We start from the raw sequence: 17,002 nt of genomic DNA, 5'->3' as shown, positions 1-17,002 counted from the left end.
TCAGAACTATTTATTTTTGAGGACCTCATACATAGGTTTATTGGTTATCTTATTCGAATCATGGAGGACCTGAAATATTTCAACGGCTCTTTAAATACAATAAATTTGACAAAATCCGTGTCTCATGAAAACCATGAAAATGAGGTCAAGGTCAGATAAACCATGCCAGGCAGACATGAACAGCTAACAATTCTTCCATACAACAAATATAGTTGACCTATTGCATATAAATTAAGAATCAAAGCGCGAAAGCGCTGTAAAGGCAGTTAATTACAGGTTGTGTGTATTTCTAGCCCAGTTATATCATTATCTTCCATAGTACAGAGGGGGTTTGTAGTATTTAAGATTAAAAGTTCTCTTGTACCTAGTTCACCTATAGTCACCCATAGTCTACTGTTTCAGTATATTTTCTGTACCTTGCCATGAAATGCATTTTTAAGACATAAAAGAACTTTTCCTTATTAACACAAGTAGACTATTTTTAATTATTGATTATATACGCATATTCAATGACTCCCATCCTATGAAAAGTTGTTCACAAAGATTGACTAGTCACCGTACTGTGTTTATTGCAAGAACATCAAGTAACATAATGGTAAATGTACATAGTAACATGTCAACTCTTTTGATGACCATATTTTTTCTAACTCCAAGTAAAATTATTTTTTAGTATAAACATGATAAAGTAATTTACTGGTATGAATGAAAGAGGAGTTTTTAATTAAGAAAACAATGACATCTGGTGGTCATTTATAATAGCTGTCTCATTAGCATTTTAACCACTTCCCATATTTGCAATTAAGACAATCATGACAATAGAAGAAAATGATGCAATGCCAATCTAATACAAATTTATTTATATAAAAATAAAATTTAGTATACGACTCTTAACAGGTACAAATCCAAGAGCTGATAGCTCTGATGTGGAAGAAGGTGCATAAAAGGTAACTTGAATTACCATAAAAGAAGCCCCACTAACACAGGCTGCTTTGTTCCATTATCGTTATGATGTATTTTTTTTTTCTTCAAACAAGAATGTGTCAAAAGTACATGGATTTCCCATCCGTACAATCATTTTTTATGTTCAGTGGGCCGTAAAAATTAGGTAAAATCTTTAATTTGGCAGTAAAATTAGAAAGATCATATCATAAGGAACACATGTGTACTAAGTTTCAAGCTGATTGGATTTCAACTTCATAAAAAAACTCACAGGCACTTGTCTCAGAAAAAAATTTCCTATATACCTTATTATAACACAAGGTACTTAACTTGCATTTTAGAAAATTGTCAGGTGGTGACGAAGTTCCTTTATATGCCGCTTTATAGGCTGTCAACCCCGCTAAAACTTGTTATATCGTAAATCTAAATTGATTTATCTTTACAATGGTGTATAACATGCCTACATTTGTTGTCGGAATCATCCGTAGCAATCCTACCAAAGTATGTCAATCGTAATAATTTTGCAAACCGCTACTATATCACTAGACTGTCAACACTGAGGTTGTGAGTTTGAAATCACCACACTCAGGTGCATTTATCTCCAATTTGGATTGATTAGTATTGCCAGTTTTCTTACCATAGGTTGGTTGCACTACTTCCAGTCTGGCTTTCTCCACCAATAAAAACTTACCTCCCAAATGTAGCCAATAGAGCTGCAAGTGATGTTTAACATCAAATAATTGATCAATACAGTCAATTAACATAAGTTAGATAGAGGAGTTTCAAGTTAAAGCTTCACATTTGCCTTTACTTAATTGTTTATTTGTTCGTTCATGCTGACATATGCCAATTTATCAGTACCCTTACTTTATAAAAATGAACATTTATATATAACTTAAATTTTCAGATAACTTGATGCATATTTTTTAATATGCATGTAGTTAAGGGAAGTATCAGAAACCAGGTTTCAGTATATGTAGTTACAGTAGCAAACATGGCTAAATCTTTGTTTTTGAGAAGATGCATTAGGAAAGAGTTCAATCTTTCCAAAAATTGTAATCAGTTGGGACAATTACCTACAAAATCAATCCCAACCTTCCTTTTATGTTATGGAATCTTGTGCTACTATTTAAATAGTCAAGTTATTGCATGGAAACCTAGTCTTCAGACATTGTCTGTTTTTAAGCCCTTTATTCAAGTATCATACCCCCAAAATCAATCCCAGCCTTCCTTTAATAGTATTGAACTTTGTGCTATAATTTCATGAAGACATACACTTATACTCAAGTTATAGTCTTTAAACCAAAATGTCTTTAGACAACAAATGCCTTCAAATGATGACATATACATCCCCATAACAGTACACATATTTTTTGAGGTCACATAAAAACATTAAGAGGTCACATAAAAACATTAAGATGTACCAATATTAAGGTTTGCAAGTCAATAATTCAACTCACTTGAATATGTGTTCACCGTAAGTTGGGGATGGAACACGCATGTGTATAGCATAATCAGCTATTAAATGGAAAAATATGTCAACATAAGAAAGTGAACTAGCGATCAACAGGAAAGATCCATTTTCTTGACTAAATCTGCACATAAAAAATCATTCTTATTCAGGTAAAACGATGATTTACATATTTCTTGATCAATTAAAACCAACAAAAAAACTTATAAAGTTCGCTGTTATACAACTGCAGTCGCCTTTTTGTTTATTTATATTTATGTTTACATAAGGTCATATGAGCATCAATAACAATAAATACAGAACTGACTTTATTTTCATTTAAAAATATGTACAAGAAATAATCTGTTAAATGTTACATAACAAATAGCATTAAATTATTCAATGTATTGAACTATAGCAGTTATACATAGTGTACATAACTTGGAAAGACCAGGCTTATAAAATATAATTTATTATGTGACATTTCATTAATATTGTACTGACAGAAGATTTTCCAATATATTGTTTAAGATGTGTTCCTTTTTGGTAGTAAAATGAAATTTGATGCATGAAACAAATCCATATTATGTTATGTCCACATTAAAAAGATCTCTACTTTGCATCATATAATAAATTATACATGCACACAAAAAAAATGTCTATACAAGGTAATACTATACAAAATGGTGACTTTAAAATGATAAATAATATTAAAGGGAAAATTCACGATTTTTTACTTATGGTTTAAATATGTTCATTATGACATAATATATATATTCACAAAGTTTTATCGCTATATGTGCAGTAATAAAGGAGAAATTCAATAATTAATGAAAAAATATCAACTACTTCCTGTAGGTCGTGACGTTTTCTCCTGATTTTTGCATGCCGGGATTTAAAATACAATCATTAAAAGTCTTGGTTTTTAATCATATTTTAACGTAATCGTAAGCGCGCCGATGACTTATGCTTTATCTAATAACCATCCGATAATAAGAAGATAAAACGCACAGACGTTCAATTGTACTCATTCGTGAGATAAATTATCTATGTTAAACGTATATATTCGAATTATTTTTGTAGACAACACAAAAAGTTATAAATTTATTTTTAATAAATGCATTTTCGGACTGATAAGGTGAACAAATTAAAGTACAATAATCTGTAAAGACAATATGTTGGTGTACTATTATTGGCCTTTTACTATCTCTGCTATGGCTAGGTTTATACGATGTGTGTATTCACGGTTCTGTGGCAATACTCGTAGATGGCTTGTTGAAAGGTAAATTGTTATTTGCACTTCGGTATTTAACCACGCCTCTAGGGCACACCTTGCCAGGTGTGACTGTCTATTCGGATCAGTGGTAGCATTTAATACACACATTAAAAATACATATTCAAGTTGGTGACAAATAAATGGAATTATTTAATTATATTTGGTGCTATTATTTATTTATTTGAATTCAAATAAGTTAATTTACTAAGAAATACACAATTTTCGGTTAAAGACGGGAAACTTAATTCATATGTCAGAATGAAATGATATACAAGTCTTGTCCTTGATTTATGTCTCATAAAAAAGGGGGACTTAGAAATTAGAAATAGCTTTACTAAATCATTTTTATTTGTTTTTATTAGGCGAAAAAATGTACGAGAACACTTACATTTAGACTTTTGAAAGCCATGTATTAATTAATATATGAAACTATCTGAAGATAACTCTACCGAAGCGGAATATAATATGTACGAATAAAGAAAAAAATATTTTTGTAATGGAATCGAAAAATTACGAATAGATATTCTTTTCAAGTGTGATAAACGTCAACCAAATTTATTCATAATCGGGAACGTCCTTATTAAAATATGACACAACTATAATAATCGTCGTCTCCCAACGTATATATATACTTAAATAACTATTTGATCAACGATGTTTAAAATTAAAAGACAACGAATTTAATGTTATCTTTCCCTATTTTTGAATGTTATTATAAGTCTGTTCAACTTGCAAGAATACCCCTAAAGCGGACAAATATCCAACAAGCAGTTTATCCTTTAATTGTTGTCATTGAATATCAAGAAAGAAAATAAATCCCGAAATTGATACTCAAAAGTTTTCCTAGAAAATATTCACATTCCTTGGGGATTATTAGTGTACGTCCAGTTGCATATATTTTACATGAATGTTGGAACAATTGTGATGATGACGAATTTCGTCCTTTATTCGAGAACAATTTAATTGATATATAAATCTGTGAGTTTACTATGTTCTTAACTTCGATGAACCAAAGCAACTTATAAATTGACCTGTATTTAAATCAAATTGTTTCTTTTTTTTCTTCTTCTTCTTTTGGTATACAATAGTCTATCGAATTCGTTGATTACATACTGTTGGCATACGTGGACTAGTCTATTTACAAAACTTTTACCACAATTTACACAAAATGTATGTTTCTTTCTTATGTTCAATGTATACATGTATACATATTTTAAATAGCGCTACTGACTATAGTTCCGTAACTTTCTACCAGGCGTATGTATACACGAATCGTCGACAAGTGCGCACATTTTTTTAGATCAATAATTCTGGTATGTTCCAATCTGTCCTAAACTATTGACAACGAGTATATATTACATTTTCCCAAATTAACCCTTGGAACAATATGTAAATAGATTTGTATTTCTTCAATTATTTTTTTTTGTATTATTATTTTTTTATAAATAATATTCTTTACACCAGAAATGTTATTTATAAACAAGCGTATGAGTTCAGTAATGATTAGTATATTATATCACTTTCGGACACGCAAGACAAAAATGTATATTATACATGCACCTGATAGTTCAAAATGGAAAGTTATAAGTAACGGTCGTGTACACTGATCAATACCTACAGAAGTGAAACGATGCATGAACTTGCAAGCCCGCCGGACAGGAAATCGATTGAATACCTGGACGTGTCACCTTACACCCCTTCCAATACCTTTGGGAGTAATACCTTTAGCCATGCTGGTGATCAGATGAGGGAAGATCCGAATTTATTTAAATAAAGTTTATTACTTGAAAGAATTATGAACGAATTAGATTTTCGAAAACAATTTCCACGGAACACTTATTTATCATTTTATGATTTGAACTTTGACTTTTTAACTAATTACAATATTATCAGTTTAAAAATAACAGACCATATGGTTATTTAAAAATATAAGACCATTTTCCGTATCAAGTTAGTCAGTCAGATAAAACAACCGTACGATTGACAAGATATCGACACGCAATTACGACTACATCGTTTACTGTAGTTTTGTTCCTTTGTGGTTTATTGACATATCGTGATTTTTCATCGGAGAAGGTGACAAGATGGCGGAGAGTAGAGAACTGATACTCAAAATTTAAAATCGATGGTGATCTCTTATTTAGCGGAATAAAACTTTAATATCTATAAATTTGAGCATTTTTATACAGAATGGACATAATATCAATTTTTGATTTTTTTGCGAAGTTTCCCTTTAACATGTCCTGTCTTGATACAAAAGACAGAATTAACTGCTTTATAATTCCTAGCCACTCTTATCAAACAAATTTGATCTTAAGTTTTTACACTTTAGTCTTTATTCATCAAATAAAACAAATATGGCTTAAATAAAACTAAACTTAATTTCACATGACAGGTCAATTCAATTTAACATTAAATTTATTTTAGCATAAAAATTTATTAAAAGTGAATCTAAAACATAAAATAGGTTTGTGTGTGTAAGAATGTCCATGTCTTTTATGGTTTAATTTGGATGGAACTCGCATAAGAAAAAATCACATTTTTCAATAAAATGACTCCACTGTGATCGAAAATATAATAATAATATTGTTGTTATTATTAATATTGAAACACTTTTTTTGCATTTGTGGGAAATTATAGATCAAAATCAGTCACCTTACAAAGAAAAAGAAATAAACTTCAATGAATCCAAGTAAATTATTAATTTTAATGTAATTTCAATCTGATAATGGAATACCTAGCTAATATATAAACATAATTTATACAACAGTGAATTTTACCTTCTACACTGCTAACAATTAGTTTACAAAATCAAATTCAAGAGCATTGTAAGAAAGAAAAAAAACCATTACAATTAATGTAAGCATCCACTGTTCATAGTTATACTCCCTAACCATATCATACCATAACCTCACAGAACTTTCATCATAAATAAAATTTAATTATAAAAAGGGTTAAATGTAACCCAGTGAGCAGACTGTTGATTTTTTGCTTTTTTTGATGTTGTAAATAAAGATTTGTATACATCTGTTGTAGTGGTGTCTTTCTGAATACTTTCTGCTTTGTCTCCTGGTTTTCCATTGGTCATCTTTAATTTGGAATTTGATGTTTTATTGGGCAATTTAATTTTCTTATCTGAAATTCCATTGGTCAATTTTCCATTTGTACTTTGTATTCCACTTGATGATGCACTAGAAGATGCTGTCTCCACTTTGGGTTGTTTACTGGAAGATTCACCATTTATTTCTAAAATAAAGCAAAATTACCAAAATAGAATATGATGTTTAAAAGTAATAGTTTGTCATGAATGTTTTGTTATTCTTTAATAGCTGTGTTTGACCAAAAAAATAGATCCCGCCAAATTTAACAGTTGACTTATTACTTATATTTTCTAGCACTAATATTCAATATAATATTTGAAAGTAAAAATTGGTTTAAACTAAGATTTTGTCGTTGATGACGTCATGAAATTTGAAGATTTATTGCACGCTAACTTTTGGTTACTTTCTGTGGGAAATATTATATTGCTATGCAATAAATAAATGTTAATTTACCTGTTGCTTGGGATTCATCTGAAACTTTGTGTTTCTGTGCTTTCTTTGATTTCTACAAGTAATTAAGATTAACTTCAGTACCATGGGATTACAAAACTTAACGTGAAGACTTTTAAAACGCTAAAATAAATGTTTTACCTGCACTATTCTCAAAATTAAAATTGTCTATAACACTGAAAATTTTCTGGCTATTTTTACAATCCATTTTAAAACCCATTTAACTGTATAATTTAATGGCAATCACCTACTTAGGAGTAATTTCTTGTCAACAAATAGAAAACCCTTTGAAGTGAGGAACATAAATTGGGTTTTAAGGTTGTGATATTCTTCACAATTGCAATACTGTGGATACATTTATTTTCGTGGGTATCAATTTTTGTGGATTGCTGAAAACTTACATATTCATGGATATTTGATTTCATGGTTTTGTCAATTATTGTATACAAAGCCACCTGTACCCATGACTACCAGGAAAAATTGGTATCCAACGAATAATAATGAATCCACAGTAAAACTAGGAAAAGAAAGGTGATTTTTATTTCAAAATCTGTAGTATTTCCTTCAAGCTATATTGACAACAAATCATCCCTTCAATGGCTTCAATTCTCACGATTATTCTTATCTCAAAAAGATGTTAAAAAAATATTATGATCAACTGTTGTATCTTATACATTTAAAATAATATTGCCATATACATAATATAATTTTTTTTTGCCTGAGAATTGAAATCTTATTTCATGAGAGCTTCAAAGTGGTTGATAAACATTAAGTACCTTAGCAAGCTTAGCCTGTTCTCGTCTTTTCTCCATGTTTGTCCTTAACTCATCAACATCTGTTTCTGTACCATTCAGAACAACCATATCATCTGTGGAATAGGGTTTACCACACTACAATGCAAATATAATCATTTTATTTAAGCAGTGTTTTCAAAATACTGATGACATAGTCACAAGGGATATATTTATTTTAAACACATCTTGTAAATGTTTTCTTTTAAATTCTTTTTGTTTCTTTGTTTATAATAGGTAATAAAAAAGACTTCAAAAAGATTTTTTTTAATTGTATATGGTACTATGGATTTTTTCTTGCAAGCAGATGCTAAATAAAAACAAACAAACAAATTTGGAATAACAGAATTTGGTTGCAGTGAGAGGTATGACCAGGAAATTAGTTCTTTTAAATGAAAGAAATGATTTAAGAACTGACAAGAAAGAAAAGAATTACATATCATACCTTGTGACATATTTCAGATTTGATTTCTTTCAGAGCTCGTTCAGACATGACACATCCACAACTCCATACAAAACAAAATCTGGAAAAATAGAAAAAAAGTAACTCAAGGAAATCTTTTTTCCAATAAACAGATTAAAGAATAAAAATTACACAATTCAGTAAGTGACAATTATGGATATTAACTGAACATAATGTCTTCCAAATAAAAGTTATTTCCATATCAAAATAGTAACCAACTCTTAAAACACTGTTATAACAGTTATCTCGTTAAATGTTTTATAATTGATTCTATCAAAAAGACATACACTGTGCTTATTCTAAGGATATATTTTTTTAAAACTGAAAGTAATTCAATACTAAAATGGAGTTCTACATGTACCATGAAAAAATACAATACAACAAGCAAATTAAACAAAAAGGATACCAACACCAATACTGTTACAGCAATGACAAGGTCTATGATATGCTTGGGGAAACCACAAAAACAAAATAATACCCCCAAAAAATCTGCCAATCAATCAGTGTGCCCTAATCTTTACAAATTCCAAACACTAAAATCTGAATTTTATTTGGACTACAGTAAAAAAATTCAAGGCAAAATTCTATGAGTGAAAGTAAGAAACTGTGCACTCAAGAGCAGACATCATGTACTTTTTAAAGAACTAAACATAAGTATAATTAGGAAGTGAAAATCAATTTTTAAAGCATGGTTTAACAGTTTTCAATCAGTTCATTGGAACATCCCTACATGTGTATGATGTGAAGATTTACTGGCATTGATTTTTCATATGATGGCCACAAAAATCTGTTTTCCAGCAATCTCAATTTACAACCTATGAATTTCCAATTGATGCCAGAAAGTCTTCCATTATATACTTTTTACCTACTAAACACCATGTTTTGTTAAACCTACTTATATGTTCCATTCATCTCCAGTCCAACCACTGGACATATATAAGGTGAGGTTTGTGTGTCAATATATGAATCTCCTTTCTTTGCTGTTTCTTTTTGGTATGCTGGATTGTCTGTTAGTTTTAATTCTTTAACATCCTGCAAATAAAATGTGATCATACTGATACAAGTTAAGACAAAACACATTTAAATGATTTACTGTACTATGGTATAACCAAAAATATATGTCTTTTCATTCCTACTTATGCTTTATATGTTTAGTACTTTTAAAAATAAATGTTTCCCTGTTTTCCAACCTGAAACAGCATCAACACAGAACTATTTACTACTAGTTATTCCTGTTTATTTGTCCCAGTAGATTGAAAAAGAACTGTGTTGACATACCCTTTCCTTAAGGTATGTTCTTGTGTGGTAATAGGACATATTTGATGGCGAGTTGAATTCATCAAACACAATTTCTAATGGGGGTTATAAATTTTTTAATTGAATTACCTTAACCCTTTCCCTTTCATGCATTTTAGACCTTTACTTATCGAAAATACATTATCGAAGTTTAAATGAATACAGAATTCGCATCAATGGTCATACACATGCCATGTTGGGCTCAAATGAAAGATAATTGGTAAAATATTTCAAAAAATTAAGTTTGAAGATAATTTGTCATTTTTTGGTCACGTGGTATATTTCCAAAAGTCACGTGACTGTTGGAGAAAAAGTGAAAAGATACGAAATCCTTGGGCAAAAAGTCGTGCAGAGACATATTGGTGGGCTAATAGGGTCAGGTTTTGATGGAAACACAATGCCTCGAGTCTGTTGAAGCCATATAAGTTATCATAGTGGTATAAATAGACGCATAACGTGCTATAGGCCTTGAAATATCGATGTCCGTAACATTCAAAATAATTGATTTTAGACGCTCTTTTTGTCCGATTTCAAACTTGGACCCTAGTTATTTGTCTAATTCGTTTTCAATCAATCAGCAACCTAAACTTTGTTTTAACAAGGAAAAATTCATTGAATTACCAATTTTAGCTCGATCTGGGACACCCTTGACCGAGCCCAATGAAGCAAAGGGGGTAAAAAAAGGGGGGGGGCAATTTTGCACACACATTTAAAAAAAAAAAAATTCGTAGGTTTCCTTTTTGAAATTGAAAGTAAAGTTAAGTTAAGTTACATTTAATATAGGAAATTATTTTTCCAACTCCGGCAGTGAGATTCGAACTCTCAATCTTAGCGCCTTGAGATAGATCAGCGTACCCCTGCGCCACTGGCAATGTAGTGAATTTATCGAAATTTAAGTACTTAAGTCTACTACTACGAAAGAAATGAAAAAAAAAAATAATATAAAGATTCTCACCCAGTTTGTTTTCTTTTTGGAATTATGTGTTCAGATGATAATTTTTTGTTGCCAAATGCATGATTTTTACGCAAATCTAGGAGGAATCCACTCTTTAAACTGTCATTTTTTCATTGAAATATACATGTTTCTTTATTCAAACAAAAGTGTTTTCAACTTTAGTATACCGCAACACTTACGAAACCATGTTTTGTTACATCTATTTCAACTTTGCCAAAAAAATTCAGAATATTTTAGCGGTTTTTGTCTCTTTTCTCATAATATCTTTAAGAAATGACTTCAGATTTTTAGCGTAATTCAAGTTTGTGATTGCGCTGCTACACTAAAAATTACATTTGCAACTAGTGTACAAGTTAAAACTATTACTTTAATACTATTTTTCAAAAACTGTACGTCAGCAAATGGCAATTAAACATGTCTAAATGTCTCAAAAAAATCTTGAAATTGGTTTCACCGGTAAGCTGTACCGGTGTGAAAGGGAGAGGGTTAAATAATTGGTAGTTTTTTAATGTTTTTTTTTTACCTAGACTAGTGATCGCAACCATTAATGATAGTATTTAGGCTCAACAACCGTAATTCTTAATGAATACCATAACTCTTTACATGATTTTCAAATTTGTTTGGTCAAATGATAGGATCCACTTTAATTGTAAAATGCCCAGTGGTTTTAGAGGAAAATATTTTTGAAACAGTTGATGGATGTGACTTGATGGCAGACACTATATCCTTCACAGCTGGTTCATTCAATTCTATAATGCATTAATGAACAAAGTGCAAACTAGGCCAATTTTCACACTGATTTAAAATACAGAATGAATACTTCTTAACACATGTAGTACCTACCTTTAGTCCTCTAATATGGGCAAAACCAGATGCATTTTCAAACTTGCTCTTGTCAATCAGGAATTCTAGGATGGACTCTTTATTATAAAGCCTAGAAATAAACATTGAAAGAAATGAAGCAAAAAAGATCAGGGTAACAGGTATCATAATAAGGATCTTTTTAACTTTGTTGAAATACATTTGTAGGTAAACTCAATAAATATTTTTTTTTTTAATTAATAACTATAAATTTAAAAAACACTAATTTTGTTCAGACTTTGTTTCATAAAGGTAGACAAAAGTTTAATACTTTATGATAATGATTTTAAGTAGCAAAACTAGATAGTTTTACTATGATTAAATATGTGAAAGTCCTTAAACATCAATTAATTTCAAAATATTATGAAATCATTGGTTAAACAATGTATTAACAGATTTTAGAGGTTTGCTCATTTATTCATAGTTCATTGAACTTCATTCCATTTAAACCATTTTGTTTAAAACTATTCAGTTGGTGATCTCTTCTGTATTTTATATGTACCTTCCAAGTTCACATCCCATAATTGGTGTTCTAAGGGGTTCCTGTGTTATAGCACATAGTTTCCATTTTGCAGCTAAATCTGCTACTTTATTTTTCTGTAATGTAAAACAAGATTAAAAAGTTTATTACTAATACACTCAGGCACACAATGTGTGCAACAAGAACAACATATTAATATAGTATACAAAATAATCAATTGGTCAACAAAAATGACTTAGAAAAAAAAAAATGCAAACCCCTTTATCATGTTTATCAATACAGGTGAAACCAGGTGCTCCGCAGGGCGCAGCTTTATACGACCGCAGAGGTCAAACCCTGAACAGTTGGGGCAAGTATGGACAAAACATTCAAGCATGATACAGCTCTGAATTTGGATTGTGATCAAATTTTTGACATTACATGGTTTTTTTTACACAAAACAAATGCCAAGATTTTACAAATCAATTAAAGATTTCTTCTTCAAACTTTTTAAATCTAAAATTAAATAGTTGACACAGCATAGGTTTCTGACACAGAATGAATGTGGTCTAATGAACTTAAAAGGTTTTTTTTGCCTTTGAGCAAATCACTATGCTGTTGAATATTAATCCTCTCAAAAAAATGTTTGAAGAAATTTTCTTTTTATTTATGAAATCTGAAATGAGAAAAATTTAACCCCCCCCCTTTTTTTTCACATCCCCGTTTCCCTTTTTCAAAACTGATATCAATTCAAATTTCTAATGGAGTTTGCAACAATAACTACTCATTTAAATACATCATAAAATATTAAGATGTAAAAAAACTGCTTGTTATCACTGAATGGTAAAGATTATTTAAATTTATCAGTTGGTAGTAAAAAGTGTATATACATTGTATATTGTATATAACAAAGATTTAAGTTGATTCTGGACAAAGAAAGATAACTCCAATTAAAAAAAATTCTTGCTATTGCACAAATAGGATATTTCTTGCTTACTATTCTGGACAAAGAAAGATAACTCTAATTAAAAAAAAATTTGCTATTTCACAATATTGTGCAATTAGATATTTCTTGCCATTGCACAATACTGTGCAATTGAAAAGACTTGCTATTGCACAATACTTAATATAATAATTTTAGATCCTGATTTGGACCAACTTGAAAACTGGGCCCATAATCAAAAATCTAAGTACATGTTTAGATTCAGCATATCAAAGAGGCCCAAGAATTCAATTTTTGTTAAAATCAAACTTAGTTTAATTTTGGACCCTTTGGACTTTAATGTAGAATTTGAAATTTGAAAACAGGACCAAAAATGAAGAATCTACATACACAGTTAGATTTGGCATATCAAAGAACCCCAAGGATTCAATTTTTGATGAAATCAAACAAAGTTTAATTTTGGACCCTTTGGACCTTAATGTAGACCAATTTGAAAACTGGACCAAAAAAACTTCAATAATCAAGAATCTAAGTACATTTTTAGATTCAACATATCAAAGAACCCAACCGATTCATTTTTTGTCAAAATCAAACTAAGTTTAATTTTGGACCCTTTGGACCTTAAAGTAGACCAATTTGAAAACGGGACCAAAAGTTGAGAATCTACATATACAGTTAGATTCGGCATATCAAAGAACCCCAATTATTCAATTTTGATGAAATCAAACAAAGTTTAATTTTGGACCCTTTGGGCCCCTTTTTCCTAAACTGTTGGGACCAAAACTCCCAAAATCAATACCAACCTTCCTTTTATGGTCATAAGCCTTGTGTTTAAATTTCATAGATTTGTATTTACTTATACTAACATTATAGTGCGAAAACCAAGAAAAATGCTTATTTGGGTCCCTTTTTGGCCCCTAATTCCTAATCTGTTGGGTCCTAAACTCCCAAAATAAATACCAACCTTCCTTTTGTGGTCATAAACATTGTGTTTAAATTTCATAGATTTCCATTTACTTAACCTAAGGTTATTGTGCAAAAACCAAGAAAAATGCTTATTTGGGCCCTTTATTGGCCCCTTATTCCTAAACTATTGAAACCAAAACTCCCAAAATCAATCCCAATCTTTCTTTTGTGGTCATAAACCTTGCGTCAAAATTTCATAGATTTCTATTAACTTAAACTAAAGTTATGGTGCGAAAACCAAGAAAATGCTTATTTGGGCCCTTTTTGGCCCCTTATTCCTAAAATGTTGGGACCAAAACTCCCAAAATCAATACCAACCTTCCTTTTATGGTCATAAACCTTGTGTTAAAATTTCATAGATTTCTATTCACTTTTACTAAAGTTAGAGTGCGAAAACTAAAAGTATTCGGACGACGGACGACGACGACGACGACGACGACGACGACGACGACGACGACGACGCAGACGCCAACGTGATAGCAATATACGACGAAAATTTTTTCAAAATTTGCGGTCGTATAAAAAAGCTTTTTAGTATTTGTGAAATAAGTTCAGGATAGTACTCCTTAGAATAAGATAGATTATTAATAGAGTGTTTATGCACTTCGCACTGAAGATAGTATTGGCTAGGTTTTACAAGTTTCATGACAATTAATTCTGACCCACTTCACACTTTTCTGTTGTTTTAGTATTGAACAATTCCATGGATAAATATTAGTGGGATGGGTTGAGAAAATGAATTGACTTCTATCTATAATAATCAGATAAATTATCAGCTTTAAGTATTTGGATGTTTCTGTAAGAAATACTGTATTTATATTAAATAAACTGTTATCACAGAGATATGTCTCGCCTTTTTGTAATTTTGATTATGCAATTGAAATCAAAATAGCAATACTTTTACATCTTACACAAGTTATGCAAATATTCAAAGTCAATGAACCATGACTGAGTTGCATGGCTAAACAATCTCCATGTAAATGAGATTTACCAATGCTAATGCAACTGCATACCAAATATCATTGACTTATTATAAGTTGTTCCCAAACCTAAATACAAACATAAACTTGAAAACTATGTAAAAGTTTCAAAGTCAATGAACCATGAATAGGGAGTGGGGCTATATAATCTCCATGGAAATGATACTTGCAAATGCCAATAAATTTTCATACCAAATATCGTTGACTTAACATAAGCAGTTCATCTTAAACTGATCTAATAAAAAACTAATACATGTAAACTAAGATAAGTTTCAAAGTCATTAGACCATGACTGAGGGGCAAGGCCAAATATTCTCCATGGAAATGAGATGTGCCAATGCTGATACAACTGCATACCAAATGTGATTGACCAACCACTTGTGGTTCACCATAAACTAGACCTAATCACAATCTTATACATTGTTGACCCTGTCGCCCCCGCCGACGACGGGAACAGCATACCTATGTCTTGCTAAGTAAACCATATGAAACATGTTGTGTCATAATTCAAAATCGATAAATAAATATATTTTCAATCTGCTTAAAAAAACACTGATTTAATCATAAAGCATGTAAAATATTAGCTATATATATATAGTCTATTGTAAGTTTAAACAAAAAATTGTTCCTGTAGAAATAATGTTGAAAATTTTGTCTGCAATCAAAAAATTTGAGTGTGATTCAGTGTTTATATTGAACAGATAAAAACTTAATCAAAGTACTGAAGTACTGAACATACAATGACTTCAAGTTAGTTCTTGTGGATAGTCACAAGCACTTGTCTTGGAAAAAAACCCACTAAAATTGAGGTTAATGAAAAGAGATATATTATTTTCTGAGACAAGTTTGTGTTAGGATGATGAATAATAATTTCAACCTCACAGTTATAACTATTATATTGTAGTAATACAATTCAATATACTCTGGTTTGTTGTTATATATTATATCAATATTTATAAAGAAAGAGCTGCTGAACCCATGCCTCATATGTTTTGTGCTGGTATATTAATATTTGTATATAACAGTTACATGTTTATATAATTTTCATCCATGTGTATATCATTCTATTCAACTATTCTAATAATAAGTGCATGGAGGACACTCTTCCGTAATACTTTGATTTTTCTAATAGATTGGATTTGAGTATGAAGCATTCATAGTTGGAAACCCCTCTTTATCCTGGGTTGGGACCCCCCCCCTCCCCCTTTTAAAACGGCTGGATCCGCCCCTGCTTACGGTCATCTGATCGCGATATAAAATCAATAGGACATCGTTTCAATTCTTGAGGTCGCTCATAGGGGTTTTTGAGTATTTGTAATTACATTTCTTTTGCCAATATCATATGTGAGGGGGGATAGGACCTTTATCGGGACTCCGGGATCGGGTGTTTTTAAGTTCAGGATTTCGGGATCCGGGAATTCTTTTTTTCGGATTTTGGGATGTCGGGATTTACTTTATTTAAATTCGGGACCCTGGGATTACGTAATTTAAAGCCCGGGATTTCGGGATCAGGACCCTTTCTATCCCCCGGTCATATGTTATCACATAATGACATAATTATTAATTATTTTTTAATCAAAAGTCAAATAATTAAAACAAGTCCTAGATTATCAAAAAATCATGAAATATTTGGTCTGGTAATCAAATAGTCACTTAAAAAGGCCAAGTAATCACATAATCAAAAACCCCAAGAGGAGACTCACTGACACTGTTAGAGTTTACGTTGTAAACAAACATCTGAACATGACAAATAACAAATTTTTGTAAACATCGACATTTTCTGAATTTTTGATATACGTACCTGTTCCGGTTTCTTCTTTACTCTAACTAGTTCGTCTCTTCTAGGAATGGTTCCTCCATCGCATCCCATGACGTTTATATATGTGATTACAAAATATTTGAGAACGAAGCAGCAAGTAATTTATAAGGGAGGTCAGTCAGATTTCCTTTTTAGTTTCGGATGAATTTCGGTAAATAAAATATTGTCCATATATTGAATAAAAAGACTTTTTTTTTTAAATTGCTGATGCCCCAATGATTTGAAAAGCTTTTTAATTTTAGTCATGTATGG

General features: G+C 30.7%; 1 protein-coding gene across 1 annotated transcript; it reads right to left on the bottom strand.

Moving 5' to 3' along the window:
* Positions 1–6,159: 6,159 nt before the first annotated feature.
* Positions 6,160–16,883, bottom strand: LOC139517915 (replication termination factor 2-like). The gene is made up of 8 exons (XM_071309452.1): positions 16,733–16,883; positions 12,085–12,179; positions 11,565–11,655; positions 9,366–9,502; positions 8,453–8,531; positions 7,993–8,106; positions 7,220–7,271; positions 6,160–6,911 (listed from the first exon to the last, which is right to left on the bottom strand). Exons 1-8 carry the CDS (start codon positions 16,799–16,801, stop codon positions 6,604–6,606), a joined length of 945 nt encoding a protein of 314 aa, XP_071165553.1. The 5' UTR covers positions 16,802–16,883; the 3' UTR covers positions 6,160–6,603.
* Between the last annotated feature and the right edge of the window lie 119 nt (positions 16,884–17,002).

Source organism: Mytilus edulis, chromosome 1, assembly GCF_963676685.1.
Source record: "Mytilus edulis chromosome 1, xbMytEdul2.2, whole genome shotgun sequence".
Classification (NCBI taxonomy): domain Eukaryota; kingdom Metazoa; phylum Mollusca; class Bivalvia; order Mytilida; family Mytilidae; genus Mytilus; species Mytilus edulis.
This window is presented reverse-complemented; position numbering and strand designations above follow the sequence as displayed.

Bases quoted from the DNA above. Each gene is read 5' to 3' on its own strand.
- LOC139517915 (XM_071309452.1), bottom strand. From the start codon at position 16,801: ATGGGATGCGATGGAGGAACCATTCCTAGAAGAGACGAACTAGTTAGA. The intron at 11,656-12,084 runs GTACATATAAAA...GTTTATTTCTAG, and splicing joins ATGGGATGTGAACTTGGAAG to GCTTTATAATAAAGAGTCCA. The intron at 7,272-7,992 runs GTACTTAATGTT...AATTACTTGTAG, and splicing joins AACAGGCTAAGCTTGCTAAG to AAATCAAAGAAAGCACAGAA.